This window comes from Quercus suber, unplaced genomic scaffold (assembly GCF_002906115.3).
Source record: "Quercus suber isolate HL8 unplaced genomic scaffold, Cork oak 2.0 scaffold_960, whole genome shotgun sequence".
Lineage (NCBI taxonomy): Eukaryota > Viridiplantae > Streptophyta > Magnoliopsida > Fagales > Fagaceae > Quercus > Quercus suber.
The window spans coordinates 173,497-190,952 of NW_027070380.1; the positions used below are offsets into that span (position 1 = coordinate 173,497).

Genomic DNA, 17,456 nt, shown 5'->3' on the forward strand with positions numbered 1-17,456 from the left:
GTCTGTGCGAAAGATAACATTTTTTGCGTTTGAATTTCATCGTTGAATTCTGCGATTTCTTTCTCCAACAAAGAGCTAAAATGGTCCGGACAAGATCAAGGGCCACTAGTCCAGGCCCTCAACAGAGAAGGGACACCTCCAGCAACCCTTATCATGACCGTCAATCAGCACCTGCCATGCAGCCTTCATCGGTCCAACATGTGCAGTCTATGGCTGCCGGCATGGCAGAATTAACTTGCCAAAACCAGGAATTGAGAAGGGAAGTCAATCTCAGAGGACAACGATATGATGTCTATGGAGAAGAGCATGGTTAGAGCCAAGGAGATGGAAGGAATGTAGAGTCAGAAAGCCAATTGAGGGGTACCGCACCAAGAAGGGTGCCACACTTAGAAAGAGAGATGGATTAGATGAGGAAAATTATGGTTAAGATGTGGGAGAACATGAGAAGAACTAACCCTGTAAAAGATCTAGTTCACCGAACAGACTCCCCCTTCACAGCCTCTATCAATGGCCATCCTCTGCCTCCGAAATTCAAGATGCCTTCCTTGGATTCATATGATGGGACACGTGACCCATTTGACCATATCGCCACCTTCAAGACTACCATGCACCTTCAAGGGGTTCTAGATGAGATAATGTGTAGAGTCTTCCCCACCACTATTAAGGGATCTGCGCGAGTCTGGTTCAGCAAAATACCCCCTAATTTAGTAAGTTCTTTTGAGGAGTTAAGCAAATTATTTGTTAATAATTTCATTGGGGGACAGACACAAGCATTCCTCGTCCAGCTTGTTGACTATAGAGCAAGGAGAGAATGAAAGCTTACGTTCCTTCATCATGCACTTCAATAGGAAGGCCTTGACCATGGACGAGGTAGATGACAAGCTACTGTTGGCAGCTTTCCACAACGGGGTTAACTCTAACTTGTTCATACACAAACTTTATGAAAAAGAACCTCAGTCCATGGCTAAACTCGTCCACTCCGCCCAAAATTTCATGAATGCAGAAGACGCGATCATAGCTAAAAGGAGGAAGAGAGTTGAAAGAATGGAAACAAACCTTGTTTGTCACTCTGGACAGGGTCCTCATCCAAAGAAGGGATGAACAGAAGATAAAAAGGACCGAGATAATAAGAAGCTAGGTTCTTCAGCGCAGAATCAACAATATACCCCTTTGAACGTGCCACTTGAGCAGGTTCTTATGCAAATCAAGGACAATCCATTCTTGAAATGACCTGAGAAAATGAAGGGAGATCCCAGCAAGCACAATAAGAATAAGTATTGTCGCTTCCATAGAGACCACGGGCATGACACAGACGAGTGTTTTGATTTGAAGCAGCAGATTAAGAATCTCACAAGGCAAGGGAAGCTGAGAAATTGCCTTGGACGAGACCATAAGGATGAGAAATTGAAAGGGAAGGTAGAGGAATCATCACGACCACCACTAGGCGAGATAAGAGTTATCATAGGGGGAAGTTTGGCAGGACAGTCGTCCAAGTCAAAGAAGGCGTACTTGAAAGTAGTGCAGAGTGTCCAACTTTCTACCAAAAGCAAGGACCACATGTGAGCAAGCAATCACTTTCATGGACAAAGATGCCAAAGGAATTCACCACCCTCACGGTGATGCTATTGTCATCACCTTAGTTATTACTGACTACACAACTAGAAGAGTATTGATAGACAATGGGAGCTCAGCAGACATCCTATATTATCCAGCTTTTCAGCAAATGAGGGTTGGACGAGACCAGCTCTGTCCAGTACACTCGCCTCTAGTGGGCTTCGGAGGAATGAAGGTACAGCCTGTTGGCACTGTTACGCTGCCAGTAGTGGTGGGGGCATATCCGCAGCAGGTAACCAAAAATGTAAACTTCCTTGTGGTAGATTACTCGTCCTCTTACAATGACATAATTGGAAGACGGACTTTAAATAGTTGGAAGACAGTCACATCCACATACCACCTATCAGTTAAGTTTCCTATAGAGCATGGGGTAGGGCAAGTGTAGGGAGACCAACTAGCAGCAAGAGAGTGTTATTTGGCCATGCTCGCCATGGATGAGCAACAACAGACAATGAGCATTGAAGAAAGGAGAATTGTGGCTAAACTCATTGAAGTGTTAGAAGATGTTTCCTTGGATGATAGTAACCTTGAAAGATGTACTAGGATTGGTGTAGATCTAGAAGAAGAAATTAAGAAGGACCTCGTCTAGTTTCTGAGGAAAAACATTGATGTATTTGCCTGGAGTCATAAGGATATGCTAGGTATAGATCCTAATGTCATCACCTACCGACTAAATGTGTGTCCTTCCTACAAGCCAATACGACAAAAAAGAAGAGTGTTCGCTCTTGAGAGAGATAATGCTATTAAAGACGCAGTTCAAAAGCTGATAGTGGCGAAGTTTATACGGGAGGTGTACTATCCAAATTGGTTGGCCAACGTAGTAATGGTTAAAAAGGCGAACAACAAGTGGCAGATGTGTATGGATTTTACTGACTTAAACAAGGCTTGCCCCAAGGACAGCTATCCGTTATCACGCATTCAGACATGTCGCCATGTGGCACAGGCCAAATAGGTCCATTATTTTGCAGTATTTTTCAAGAAAATTCAAAGCTCTTGAGAATTATGGTAGGTTTCACGAAAAAAAAAAAAAAAAAGTGTCATAAAATATTTCCTAAACATAAAATAGTTTAGGAACTATTTTTAGGAACTACTTTCTTGGAAAATATAAAAAGCTTCAACAACATTTATTGTTTTATCATTCTCCCAATAAAATGTTTCTAAAAATAGTTCTTAAACTAATGTCGCATTGGTTAACATTTCCCTAAATGAAATTAAGTGAATGTATTGACAAAGTAATGACAAGGATAAGGTTTCCCTCAAATAAATTCATTTTCGCTAGCACTAACTATGCTTTTACACAACAATACGTGCACACCATCTACATTTTCGGATGTGCACCAAGAATTTCCCTACTTTTTATAGTCTCAAATCTCTTATAAATTTACTAGCCTCATCACACGCGCTTTGCGAGTGCAATGGGGCTTTCTTTTTTCTTTTTTTTTTCTAATTTTTCATTCTTCTTCTTCTTTGGGTAATTTAATTTATTTCATGTAGTTCATGCTTTGTGAATATAATTGTGCATCACACAAGAATAATACTATTGTCTTCTTTAATCTTAGTCGTATCCTTCAGCATCTGAGACATGTCGCCATGTGGCTCAAGCCAAATGGGTCTATTATTTTGCAGTATTTTTGAAGAAAACTCAAAGCTCTTGAGAATTGTGGTAGGTTTCACGAATGAAAAAAATTAAATGGCTCCCAATTTTGGAACCCCCTTTGCCCAAGGCATATTTTGAAGAATTTAAGGTCCACATTCAAATAAGATCTCACACATTTTTTCTTGAAATGAAATTAGGACATGATATATGTTGAAAATTGAAACATGTTTCACTTATTTTCTAAGACAAAATTAAGATGTTGAAATTTTGTATCGATTCAATGTATTTATGATTATTATACTTTTAGGGGAAAATTCTATAAACTCACTGCACTGCGATTAAAATTATCATCTACGTATATATTTAATAACTTCACTGTGGATTCCAATTAGCTTAACTGGAAAAGTTTCTAATGATTGAATAAGAGATTTGGGGTTCAATCCTTGCCTACACAAAAAACAGATTGGTGTATTAGTCTAATGATAAAGAGATCATCAGGAGTGGATGCTATAGGTTGAAACCATCTCAAAAAAAATTTTACTTTAAAAAAAAAAATGTATTTAATCATCATGTACCTTCTCAAAAAAAAAAAAAGAAAAAAAAGAAAGAAATCATGATCATCATCATTGTATAAGTTGTTTTGATAATTTAGTGAGTCATGTGGTTAAAATATACATATACCTTATCTTTCTGGATTACAATGGAATGAGTTTATCTGAGGGAAACCTTATCCTTATCATTACTTTGTCAATATATTCCCTTAATTTCATTTAAGGAAATGTTAACCAATGCCCTTAGAACATTAGGTTATCAACTATTTTTAGAAGCATAAAATATTTCCTAAACATAAAATAGTTTAGGAACTATTTTTAGGAACTACTTTCTTGGAAAATATAAAAAGCTTCAACAACATTTATTGTTTTATCATTCTCCCAATAAAATGTTTCTAAAAATAGTTCTTAAACTAATGTCGCATTGGTTAACATTTCCCTAAATGAAATTAAGTGAATGTATTGACAAAGTAATGACAAGGATAAGGTTTCCCTCAAATAAATTCATTTTCGCTAGCACTAACTATGCTTTTACACATAGCTTTGCCTACTCCCTCGCCAGGATTGTTAGCTTTGCCTACGACCTCGTTAGGGTCGTCAGCTTTGCCTACTCCATCGTCAGGGTCGTCAGCTTTGCCTACAACCTCGTTAGGGTCGTCAGCTTTAGGGTCGTCAGCTTTGCCTACAACCTCGTTAGGGTCGTCAGCTTTATTAGCGTCGGCTACCCATCTTCATTGCCTAAGGTCAATTCGTCGGCTATGCGGTGAGCTTTGTGGACTCCCTAACATTGTCACTTACTAATGGGTCCCGACGGAGGTTTGCTTACTATCTTCAGCTTACTGCCTTCAGCTTACCCTTCAGCTTACCCTTCAGCTTACTGTCTTCAGCTTACTCCCTTCAGCTTACTGCCTTCAGCTTATTACCTTCAGCTTACCCTTCAGCTTATTACCTTCAGCTTACTGCCTTCAGCTTATTGCCTTCAGCTTACCCTTCAGCTTATTGCCTTCAGCTTACTGTCTTCAGCTTACTCCCTTCAGCTTACTGCCTTCAGCTTATTGCCTTCAGCTTACCCTTCAGCTTATTGCCTTCAGCTTACTCCCTTCAGCTTACTGCCTTCAGCTTATTGCCTTCAGCTTACCCTTCAGCTTATTGCCTTCAGCTTACTCCCTTCAGCTTACTGCCTTCAGCTTACTCCCTTCAGCTTACTGTCTTCAGCTTACTTCTTTCAGCTTATTTTTCCAATTAAAAATTCCCCTTATCAGTTTCTAATGGCTGAATAAGAGATTTGGGGTTTAATCCTCGTCTACACAAAAAACAGATTGGTGTATTAGTCTAATGATAAAGAGATCATCAGGAGTAGATGCTATAGGTTGAAACCATCTCAAAAAAAATTTCACTTAAAAAAAAAAAATGTATTTAATCATCATGTACCTTCTCAAAAAAAAAAAAAAAAAATGGAGAAAGAAATCATCATCATCATCGTTGTATAAGTTGTTTTCATAATTTAGTGAGTCATGTGATTAAAATATACATATACCTTATCTTTCTGGATTACAATGGAATGAGTTTATCTGAGGGAAACCTTATCCTTATCATTACTTTGTCAATATATTCCCTTAATTTCATTTAAGGAAATGTTAACCAATGCCCTTAGAACATTAGTTTAGGAACTATTTTTAGAAACATAAAATATTTCCTAAACATAAAATAGTTTAGGAACTATTTTTAGGAACTACTTTCTTGGAAAATATAAAATGCTTCAGCAACATTTATTGTTTTATCATTCTCCCAGTAAAATGTTTCTAAAAATAGTTCTTAAACTAATGTCGCATTGGTTAACATTTCCCTAAATGAAATTAAGTGAATGTATTGACAAAGTAATGACAAGGATAAGGTTTCCCTCAAATAAATTCATTTTCGCTAGCACTAACTACGCTTTTACACATCAATACGTGCGCACCATCTACATTTTCGGATGTGCACCAAGAATTTCCCTACTTTTTATAGTCTTAAATCTCTTATAAATATACTAGCCTCATCACACGCGCTTTGCGAGTGCAATGGGGCTTTCTTTTTTTCTAATTTTTCATTCTTCTTCTTCTTTAGGTAATTTAATTTATGTAATGCAGTTCATGCTTTGTGAATATAATTGTGCATCACACAAGAATAATACTATTGTCTTCTTTAATCTTAGTCGTATCCTTCAGCATCTGAGACATGTCGCCATGTGGCACAAGCCAAATGGGTCCATTATTTTGCAGTATTTTTGAAGAAAATTCAAAGCTCTTGAGAATTATGGTAGGTTTCACGAAAAAAAAAAAAAAAATGGTCAATCGGGTCGCGGGTCGAGTCGGGTCACGGGACGGGTTGAGTTGACCCATATTTTTTAAACAAGTTTTTTTTTTTTTTTTTTTTGGAAATAGATGCAATTTGTCAATTGTTTCTGAGTTCCTTAACTGTGATTAGATTCTCACCGGTAATACTGTTACCACTTACCAATTATCACTAAACACTTGATACCCAAATTTGGTGCAATTCTTGTTCCAGCTTTCTAGAAGCTAATCTTGGTATAATCTTCGATCTGTTTAAAGTAGCAAAAGAAAATGAATGTGGCAAGTAAAGAATGACAAACTATAATGGAGTACATAACATACTAAGTAAAAAAGAATAAGTAAATATTTTATAAGAATTACACCTTAATCTCAATCCACTTAACGTTGATAGACATGGCAAAACAGGCGGGTCGGGTCGGGTCAATCGGGTCGCGGGTCAAAACGGGTCATTTTTAAACTGGTCAATCGGGTTGCGGGTCAAACGGGTCGGGTCAGAAAATTCTTACCCATTTTGCCATGTCTAGTAAAAAGGGAGGACCAATATATGTAAAAGGCTTGAGATGGACAGTCAGAAGTGGGGAATCTGTTAATATGTGGAAGGATTTCTGGTTACCTTATGGGAGGTTAAGGGAGCTTATTGAGGGCCCTTTAACCTGAGGAGAAGATGAGTTAACTGTTAGACAATGTTTTCATGAGAATCATGTGTGGATGCCTTAAAGCATTTCTTTTGAGCTCCCAAGTAATGTGCTTAATTCCATTATGGCCACTCCATTCTCTTGTGAGCCTCAAAATAGTGACAGTCTCATATGGGCCTATTCCAAAAACGGCTCTTTTTCTATTCAAGCAGCCTATCTTATAGCAAGAGGCTTAAACCCCCTGAACCCAGTTTCTTTGTCTTTCAAGTGGGTTTGGAAAACTGATACTCTTCCAAATATTCAATTCCTAATTTGGTGATGCCTCCATAATAGTCTTCCCACGGCTCATATGCTGGGTTTAAAAGGTTTAAACTCGATACAATGTGTAAAGTGTGTAACAGGAGTTTTGAAACCATAGAGCACTTGTTCAGAGGATGTGAGTTTGCCCTTTAGTTCTGGATGCAAGTTCAGGTTCCCCATTGTTACAGACACTTTTTCAATCTTCCCTTTAATGAGTGGCTGGAATACAATTGCAAGGATGTGATGAATACAACAGTCAAAGGGATGCCTTGGAAGGTGTTGTTTCATATGGGTTTGTGGCACTTGTGGATTCACAGGAATGACTTTTTGTTCAGGACAGGAACAATTAATTCTCAAGTTTGGAGAAAATGTATTCAAGGCAGTGCTGAATTCTTTTCAATTGGGCTGGTGACTAGGACCAAACAATTGAAAATAGTGGTTCCTGTGGGATGGGAGAAGCCACCGAGAGGCTGGTTGAAGCTTGTTGAGGTTCAAAATTGATCACAGTCCAAGGCCCAAAGAAATAGCACATTGGGCTAATTTCATGAAAAAAAAAATGAAGCTAGAGAAAATAAGAAAAAGGGAGCTGGGCTGACGTAATGAAGAAAAGGAAAAAAAAAAGAAAGAAGAAAAGGGTGAGAGGTCCAAAGAATTGGGATCCAAAAAAACCCATGGAAGAACAGACCTTAAAACACATGAAGCAAGGGAGAGGCCCAGCCGGCTAGGACTAAACCAAAAGGAGCCCAATAAGAAGAGCTGGGCTGGGACCCCCGAAGTCACCAGAGTTCGGGGATCCCTGGGACGCACGAAGTAAGATTGAAGCAGATTCAAAAGAGGGATAAAAGACAAAGAGCATGCGGGTCTCATGTGCCTAGACGTACAGTGGGATCAAAAAGTACGAAGCAAAAACGCAGAAGCTGTGCCTCAATGAACCAACAATGAGAAAACCATAAAAAAAAGAGGTGACTGGAAGGAGTTTTCAACCCAGCAGTAAAGATTCCAACTATTTGAGGAAAATGACAAGGTTGGAGTGCAACCAAAAGCTGGAGAGGTGGAAGAAAGGGCTAAGTAGTTGAAGATTAGCGAACGAAGGGGACTTGGAAATAGAAAACCAGCTAGGGGCTTTCCGCTTGGTCGTACCAAAAGCAAGAAGTTGTGACAAAAAGGGAAACGATCAGCCCCTGAGCAAAATTGGCACAACACAAACTCTGAGGGGCAAAAGGGGGAAATCGCTGGTACCCCGGAACCCTAGAGCTGCACTATAAAAGGAGAGAGGAATCCATGCTAATGGGATTCAGATTTCGATTCACTAATTTTCTTTATTCAGGCATTCATCGCCATTTTTCTAGGTCTCCCAGAAAAGATATAGAGCCATAGAAAGAACTTTGTAAAGTTCGAGAAAAACAGAGGAACCGCTCATGGTATCCTAGAGATAGCCACTATAGCACATACTCGGATTCAAAAACTTCAAACTTTGCAAGTTTTGGAAGCTTGAATAGCTATCAAAGTCTATAATTTTTGAACTTAGTTGAACCTTGTATCACGTCTTAGTGAGTACTGTAATTATAACTAAGGAAAATTAATAAAATGCCTCTCACTAATTCAAGGATCCTTAACTTTTTCTTATACTGTATTTTATTTGCTATGCATTTCCTTGCTGTTGAACTATTATTCAATACATATATTTTCGTTTGTTAGTTTATTTGTGTTGTAGGGAGCTTGTTTTGTGTACCACTTGGTTTTTTAAACAGCCTTTTCGCTGTGGTGAACCAAGCCCAGTCCACCAAGAACAATTATTTGGCCTAGGATCTTTGGGCCACTGTGCTAAGAAAAAAAGGCACTCTCACAAAGCTCAACACGGATGGTTCAGCTATGAAAAATCCAGATAGAGCTGGTGGAGGGGGTTTGATTTGGGATCATGATGGGGCTTGGCTGAAAGGCTTTGCAAGGGGGCTCAATTACACTAGCAATGCCTTGGCTGAACTGTGGGCGCTTAGAGATGGGTTGATTCTTGCTAAGGAGATGGGAATTCAGCAGCTAATAATTGAACTTGATGCTTTGAGTGTTGTGATCCTTTTGACCACTGAAATATCCTTACAAATTTTTTTTAAAGACTTAACAAAATATAAAAATGACTATTAATAGTATTTAAATTATATATGTAGGAATTATATTATGCATCTTATTGTATATCTTTAAATGTATCCATGCATATGCAAGGGGTTTCAAGCTAGTTTGTTTATAAAATGAGTTATTGCTATTTTGAGATCTTCATTCTTCTTCTTCTTTAGGTAATTTAATTTATTTCATGCAGTTCATGCTTTGTGAATATAATTGTGCATCACACAAGAATAATACTATTGTCTTCTTTAATCTTAGACGTATCCTTCAGCATCTGAGACATGTCGCCATGTGGCACAAGCCAAATGGGTCCATTATTTTGCAGTATTTTTCAAGAAAATTCAAAGCTCTTGAGAATTATGGTAGGTTTCACGAAAAAAAAAAAATTAAGTGGCTCCCAATTTTGGAACCCCCTTTGCCCAAGGCATATTTTGAAGAATTTAAGGTCCACGTTCAAATAAGATCTCACACATTTTTTTCTTGAAATGAAATTAGGACATGATATATGTTGAAAATTGAAACATGTTTCACTTATTTTCTAAGACAAAATTAAGAGGTTGAAATTTGGTATCGATTCAATGTATTTATGATTATTATACTTTTAGGGGAAAATTCTATAAACTCACTGCACTGTGATTAAAATTACCATCTACGTATATATTTAATAACTTCACTGTGGATTCCAGTTAGCTTAACTGGTAAAGTTTCTGATGATTGAATAAGAGATTTGAGGTTCAATCCTCGCCTACACAAAAAACAGATTGGTGTATTAGTCTAATGATAAAGAGATCATCAGGAGTGGATGCCATAGGTTGAAACCATCTCAAAAAAAAATTTTACTTTAAAAAAAAAATGTATTTAATCATCATGTACCTTCTCAAAAAAAAAAAAAAAAAAAAAAAAAAAAAAAAAAAAAAAATTGCACTGTGATTAAAATTACCATCTACGTATATATTTAATAACTTCACTGTGGATTCCAATTAGCTTAACTGGTAAAGTTTCTAATGATTGAATAAGAGATTTGGGGTTCAATCCTCGCCTACACAAAAAACAGATTGGTGTATTAGTCTACTGATAAAGAGATCATCAGGAGTGGATGCTATAGGTTGAAACCATCTGAAAAAAAATTTTACTTTAAAAAAAAAAATGTATTTAATCATCATGTACCTTCTCAAAAAAAAAAAGAAAAAAAAGAAAGAAATCATGATCATCATCATTGTATAAGTTGTTTTGATAATTTAGTGAGTCATGTGGTTAAAATATACATATACCTTATCTTTCTGGATTACAATGGAATGAGTTTATCTGAGGGAAACCTTATCCTTATCATTACTTTGTCAATATATTCCCTTAATTTCATTTAAGGAAATGTTAACCAATGCCCTTAGAACATTAGGTTATCAACTATTTTTAGAAACATAAAATATTTCCTAAACATAAAATAGTTTAGGAACTATTTTTAGGAACTACTTTCTTGGAAAATATAAAAAGCTTCAACAACATTTATTGTTTTATCATTCTCCCAATAAAATGTTTCTAAAAATAGTTCTTAAACTAATGTCGCATTGGTTAACATTTCCCTAAATGAAATTAAGTGAATGTATTGACAAAGTAATGACAAGGATAAGGTTTCCCTCAAATAAATTCATTTTCGCTAGCACTAACTATGCTTTTACACATCAATACGTGCACACCATCTACATTTTTGGATGTGCACCAAGAATTTCCCTACTTTTTATAGTCTTAGATCTCTTATAAATATACTAGCCTCGTCACACGCGCTTTGCGAGTGCAATGGGGCTTTCTTTTTTTCTAATTTTTCTTTGTAATTTTCCTTTTTTTAATAAATTTTTGAATAAGTCTGTTTTGAAAACATGAATTAATCTGAGAATATCCTATTTTGTATCCATTTTAAGAAGATTTGGAGATTTATGTTCCCAAATTGTCCTCAAGTTTTCTCCATGTTAAGCATAAATTTTTGGGGTATTTCTAAACCAGATAAAAGTCCATTCCAAAGAGAGGAGTCCTTTTATAAATAGTATAGAATAGATATTGACACCAGACAAACTCAAGTGTAGAGTATCCATGGCATTCAAAGAGTTTGTTGTCTTTTTTGTCTTAATATGTATTGCATCCTCCCTTGATGGAGGCATGGTAAAAGAGAATGATCTCAATGATTTTATTTCAAAAAAACAGATTGAACCACACATCAAAAGTATTAAGGTAACTTCGGTTGTATGCTTGTTAAAGTAATTTTTCATTATTCCATGTCAACTTAGTGCAAAAGCAATTGCAATTTTCATTTCAAACAAAGTCCTAGCATTTATAATAGCTTGAGATTTAATCTAACAATTACAATATTTTTGCAGACTAAAAATGGAGAAATCTATGATTGCGTGAATTTTTATGAGCAACCAAGCTTAAAGCACCCTTCACTCAAGAATCATAAATCTGAGGTTCATATATATATATATATATTATTTATTTTATTTTTTACGTATTTTGTAATTAATTTCTCATTAAAATGTAAATTTTATTATGGTGTTTGGCATGAAAGGTTGTTTTTCATGCCAGTCGAACTAGTGACCTGGTGACCCTACGCACCAATCGGGTCGGGTGATCAATTGGATCAGAAAAGTATATGACCCAGCCAAAACCAATGCAACCCGGTGGGTTTTAAGCAACTCATGTGACTCAATTGGGTTTTATTAACCCAACGGGGTTTGTTAATTGTATAAAATTACATTAATAGATCAACTTTATTGACCCTTTTATTATTTAAATGTGTGATAATATGGTAATTTAAACAAGAGAAATCCAAAAAAAAAAATCCAAAAAAAACATTTTTTTCACTTTTCAATTTTCACAATTCTTAAAACCTACTACTACAGGCTACTATGCATAAATTTTTTTATGCTTTGAAGTCTGAATAGATGTACTTGGCCAACAATTAGCATGTAAGTATGACCATATAACTCTATGCCACCAACTATATTCTTTTGTTTAGGTTTTTTTTTATACTTTATTTCTTGATTGCTTTTTAGTTTAAGCATCTTTATTTTGGTCATGTACAGTGTGAGTGTGTGAGAGACTAAGAGAAATACACATTAGAGTTTAAGATTTTCCTTTTTATTTCTTTAATATACATAATTTTTAGACATGTAACAAGATTTTCTTTAGCAAAGACTTTGTTGCAATTTTATGACATTTGTTTATTTTCCTTGTGAATTTTATAGAATTTCTAATGTTATTGCTTATGAAACATTGATTTTGAATTATAATGGCAAGTTTAATTTGGGCATATGCCTATTTTTTTCTTTTTTCTTTTTTAATTTACATATTTAGGTTATGATTTCTCAAACTTAATTTTATATATATTTAATTTTTAAAATCTTGTTTATTTGACCTTGTGGTTTGACTGATGACTCACTAATTGAACCAGTGATCAGGTAACCCAGCTCATAGACTGAGTCAACGTCTAGTTCGGGTTTAATAACTATGCTCCTAATATTACTTTATATTCTGAATGGGGATAGTGAATTATGGGTATGTTTGGTATGCTAAAGCATGTAATAATTCTAGTAAGCTTTTGAAAATCATCTCTCCCTAGTTATCAAAAAAAAAAAAAAAAATCATCTCTCTCAATATACTTTGTCCTCCTAATATTACTTTACTTTATAGATTTTGTCCTCCTAATATTACTTTATATTCTTGGAGCATTCACAGTAAGAAAGCTAAAAAATATAACTTTTAGCAACTCAAAATCCTACTTTATCTATTTTAATAACTCATTTTATGATACACTCAACATCAAAGCTTCTACTTTAACATTCAATACATTAAAATAATGTAAAAAAAATAAAATAAAATAATATATCCCATAAACAACCATTACCCACATCATGCAAATCAGAACCCCAAAAAACTACCATCATCAACCCACCATCACTGACCCATGATCTACCATCACCGACACATGAACCCCATGCACCCTCCTACTCCTCCTAGACTTTTATTCTAGATTAGAACCACCACCACCACCACCACCATGCCTTCATCACCCAAGTTGGTCCACACCCAGAATTGCCCTTTGCTAGCCTCCCCATGCAAATCAACAGTACTTATCCTGGCCAACTACCTTCTTACTGGCTTCATCTTTAAACTTGATGTGCTTCTTAGCACGCCACAATACTGCGTGAACACTAGGCCAAGATTGATTCAAGTCATCTGGGAATGTATTTGAGATGAAGTCATTAGCAATGGCAATGGAATTGGCGTAAATCCAAATTGCTTCATCTTTAAACTTGATGTGCTTCTTAGCACGCCACAATACTGCGTGAACACTAGGCCAAGATTGATTCAAGTCATCTGGGAATGTATTTGAGATGAAGTCATTAGCAATGGCAATGGAATTGGCGTAAATCCAAATATGAAGATGAGGAGGCAGAAAGTGATGGGTTTTGTGGGCATTTAGACCAGGTTCAAGTTCGTGGGATGTCATCATCTATGAAATTAACCCAAACCCACGAGAGTAAAAAGGGGGGACGGAGAGGTAGAGAGAACGATAAAGAGAGAGTGAGACAATTGGAGGAAGAGAGGGCAGGAGCTATGGTGGCTTGTCTACATCTGAGAGTGAGATATAGTGATTTAAGGAAGATGAGGTTTACATATGTGTGGAGGGAATAAAAAATTATTTTTTCTTTTAACATCCAACTATAGTGAACTACTATCCCTAGTAGCTCACTTTAGCAGACACTCAATATTTTTTTAACTTTACCTTCTTAGTTGTTAGACCTAGGATCCCAAGTCTAATGACAACATACTGGCACACCAATAGGCTAATCTCTTTTGATGTAACATTTTTAGATTCAATATTTTATTTATTTTGAGTTTAGATTTTAGTTTTTCAATTTATCATATTACGCCATCTCAATCTATTATTATTTTATATTCTTATTAGTGTTTCAAGTAATTATGCTTTTTGCACGTGGATATAAAATTTATTAATTTATGCTGAAAATGATTTTATTTTAAACTATTTTTTTTTATTTGAAAGAATACTAAACACACATTTTTTTACACTTTTTTATACTTTATTATTTTCTATTAAACTTATAAAAATGGTAAAAATTCATTTGAAAGTTGTTTAATATTTTTCAAACATAATTTTAGTAAACTTTTGTTAATATTTGCCATTTTGATGCCTTTATTTGTTTATTATTATTAAATTAATTATGACATTATCACGGTTCAATTTTAGTTGAACCTTGGTCTGACCTTAAAAATTTTAAACTTCTTCCTTTTTCGATTCGTTGAACAGTTCCGGTCTAAAAACCATGATATTTACACAAGCTTTTAACATTGAGCCCCAAAATATATACTTGCTCCCCTCCCCAAAAATTTACAAACCAACCCAAGAACTACAAGTTATGGATTGAACTGGGTTGCTAAGATCTCTTGTAAATGATTTAATCTAGCAATTTGAAAAAAAGAAAATGATAGATCTGAATAGACTTGTTGTGAAAAGTAAATGTCAATAAAAAATAGAGATAAAAAATAGGGCGGCGGTTTTTGGGGCTTCAGCGGCACTTTTGGCCCACCACAATAAGTTTTTGTGTGTGTGTGTGTGTATGTGTGTGTGTGTGTGTAATGGGAGAAGATTATGTTATTAAGAAAAAAAATATTTAAATACTGTGTTGTTTTGGTTTTTGGTTTTCATGATTAATATTCCTAATTTAATTTTTGATTCTTTATTTTTGGGAATAGAAAATATTGTAAGATTTTAATGTTGACACTTTCTTCTCAAAAAATAAATTGTAATTGAATGGTGTTCTTTGGTTGTAGAAAATATTTCCATATTGACAATAATTTAATGTTGACACTTTATTCTAAAAATAAATAAATTAATATTCCTAATTTAATCTTCATTTAGTTTACTAAACTTTCCCTGAGATTGTTTCTCAAAAAAAAAAAAAAAAAAAAAAAAAAAAAAACTTGCCCTAAGATTTCATTTCAGTGATGCCTCAGTGATGCACCTTGTTTCTAACAAGCAAGCATTGTGGGACTTTTGTTGATTTCTCTCTGTAAGTTGGTATAATTTCTTCTATGATTCAATTACAAATCTAAGTTGAATTTAGTGCCATATCATTTAGAATTGTAAACGATCTGGCACTTTGCACATTATTAGATCTGGGAAATCACATCTTGACTGTCAAATGAACCCTCTCTAATTTAAGTAGAATTAAGAGGATCTTGCTTTATGTAGTTTGTCTCTGAACTTGCGGAAATTCAATATCTAATTCTCTTTTTCTCTTGTTGGAAAACATTGCTCCATAACATATGTGCCATAAAGGAACATCCAGACAAAATTTAATATAAAAAAAAAAGTCAAGCCTGATAGAAGTGTCAACATTAAAAGAAAAAAATGGTGTTCGTTGGTTGCATCTATGCTAGATAATGGAAGAGAGTGTAATTGAGAAGAAAGAGCACAAATTGATTTGAATAAAAAAAAAAATTGATGCTACTCTAACAGCTCGGATGCTTCTTTTATAATATTTCTTATGTCATGATATTTTTATTTGCTGAAGTATAGAAAATATTGAACAGATGAGACCTAGCAATAAAGTAAGAGAAATATTAGCCCAAATACATTCCAAGAAGCTGCCGCCTAGTTTTCGTTATGCAAAGATTGAGTTAGATGAGGAGTGTCCACAAGGGACTATCCCGATTGTGAGGGTCACATACAATGAAATACCTGAGAATGTATCAAATTTAAATAAGCCTCAATTTTCTCCGCATCGACCGAATGATGGTTTGGGAGTAAGTGATTTATAGCTTTCTTTGTTTAATATTAGTAGTGCATTTTTATTTCCCTACTCATTTTTGTTTTGGTAATACAATTTGAGTCCTTTAACCTTGGATGGAATTTATCCTCATAGTCTGCAGGGCTGCTTACAAAAACAACCCCGGACAAAATGTATCATTCAAATATTGCAAGTATTAGTGTATATAATCCTCAAGTTGGACCTCACCAATATAGTTGGCTTCAGTAGCAGTTGAAGCAGGAGATGGACCGAACTTAATCAAATACAAGTGGGGTGGATTGTAAGTCTTAGGAAAGAGAAAAGTATTTAAACTTTATTCAGCTAGCTTTACTTTTTATTTGAAGATATCTAATATCTTAACTTCTTGTATGGTTTAATTTCAACATATGCTTTCACCTTATCATTGTGAATGCTGTGATTTGGAGCTAGTGAAAGCAAATTCACACAAACAAACAAAAAACCATATAGGACAACAATATTTAAGGTGGTTTGACCAACTTGAAACCTACTTTCATAGGCAACGCCAACCAAAGTCCACTATTAATGATATTGATTAAGTACACTCAAAACTTCACGAGTTTAGCTTACTTCTAGTACTTTTTTAATTGGAATCTCTTTTTATTTTAATGAGAAACTGTCACATCACCCACTAACTAAATAAAATGTAGAGATTAAAACTCATTGCTTCTTGTCATTGTATATATAAAATAAATAGAGACTTCCAGTTAAAAAAGTACTGCAGGTAAGCAAGCCCAAACTTCACAAGCCAAACTCCCATACTCACATTCACAACACTCATGAACCTCAAAAATATAAACAAAACCTCTCAAGAATATCACACACAAGCTCATAATACGAAGGCCTCAATGCACCAAATAAGTCTCTCACACAAACAAACTCTGAACACACATACTTAAGTATCTTTCAACCCCAAAAACTGCTAAACTACTTTTCAAATAAACTCACTTATGTTTCTTGAGCAAAAGCTACCAAACACTTTACACAATGCTTATTTATAGGGCTCAAATTTTATTCCTAATGAACAAGGAATACCTAATTAGTTCTTCAATAAGGAACTTTCCTCCATAACAAGGAGTATCTTTTTCCTCCAATCCACACCAAGGAAAATCCTTTCCTTACACTCCAAGAGAGACGAAATCAATAATTCAAATTAGGAATTCAAGGTAACATTAATAGTGAAAAACTTGTTTAGAATCCTTAGCTTGGTTAATTTAGCAATGGATTAATCGACTAATTTCCGAATAGGATGATTTAGTGAACCACCCTTATGACAATTTAAGCACAAAAACATCAAGTACCAAATCTGTAAAATGAAGAAAGAAAGAAAAAGTAGATACACACAAATTTTGTGACAAAGTGAAAAAACAAAGGAGAACTACTTCAAAGGAAAAAAACACTCAAAGGGCAACACACTCCAAATAAGGCAATCCACTACTCAAATGACATTCTGAAACTGGTCA

At 35.0% G+C, this 17,456-nt stretch overlaps 1 protein-coding gene across 1 annotated transcript; it reads left to right on the forward strand.

The window, feature by feature from the left end:
* Positions 1-11,228: 11,228 nt before the first annotated feature.
* LOC136065409 (uncharacterized) lies at positions 11,229-16,203 on the forward strand. The gene is made up of 4 exons (XM_065768558.1): positions 11,229-11,374; positions 11,521-11,607; positions 15,758-15,970; positions 16,090-16,203. The coding sequence occupies exons 1-4, from the start codon at positions 11,237-11,239 to the stop codon at positions 16,201-16,203; spliced, it is 552 nt and encodes a 183-aa protein (XP_065624630.1). The 5' UTR covers positions 11,229-11,236.
* The last annotated feature ends 1,253 nt before the right edge of the window (positions 16,204-17,456 follow it).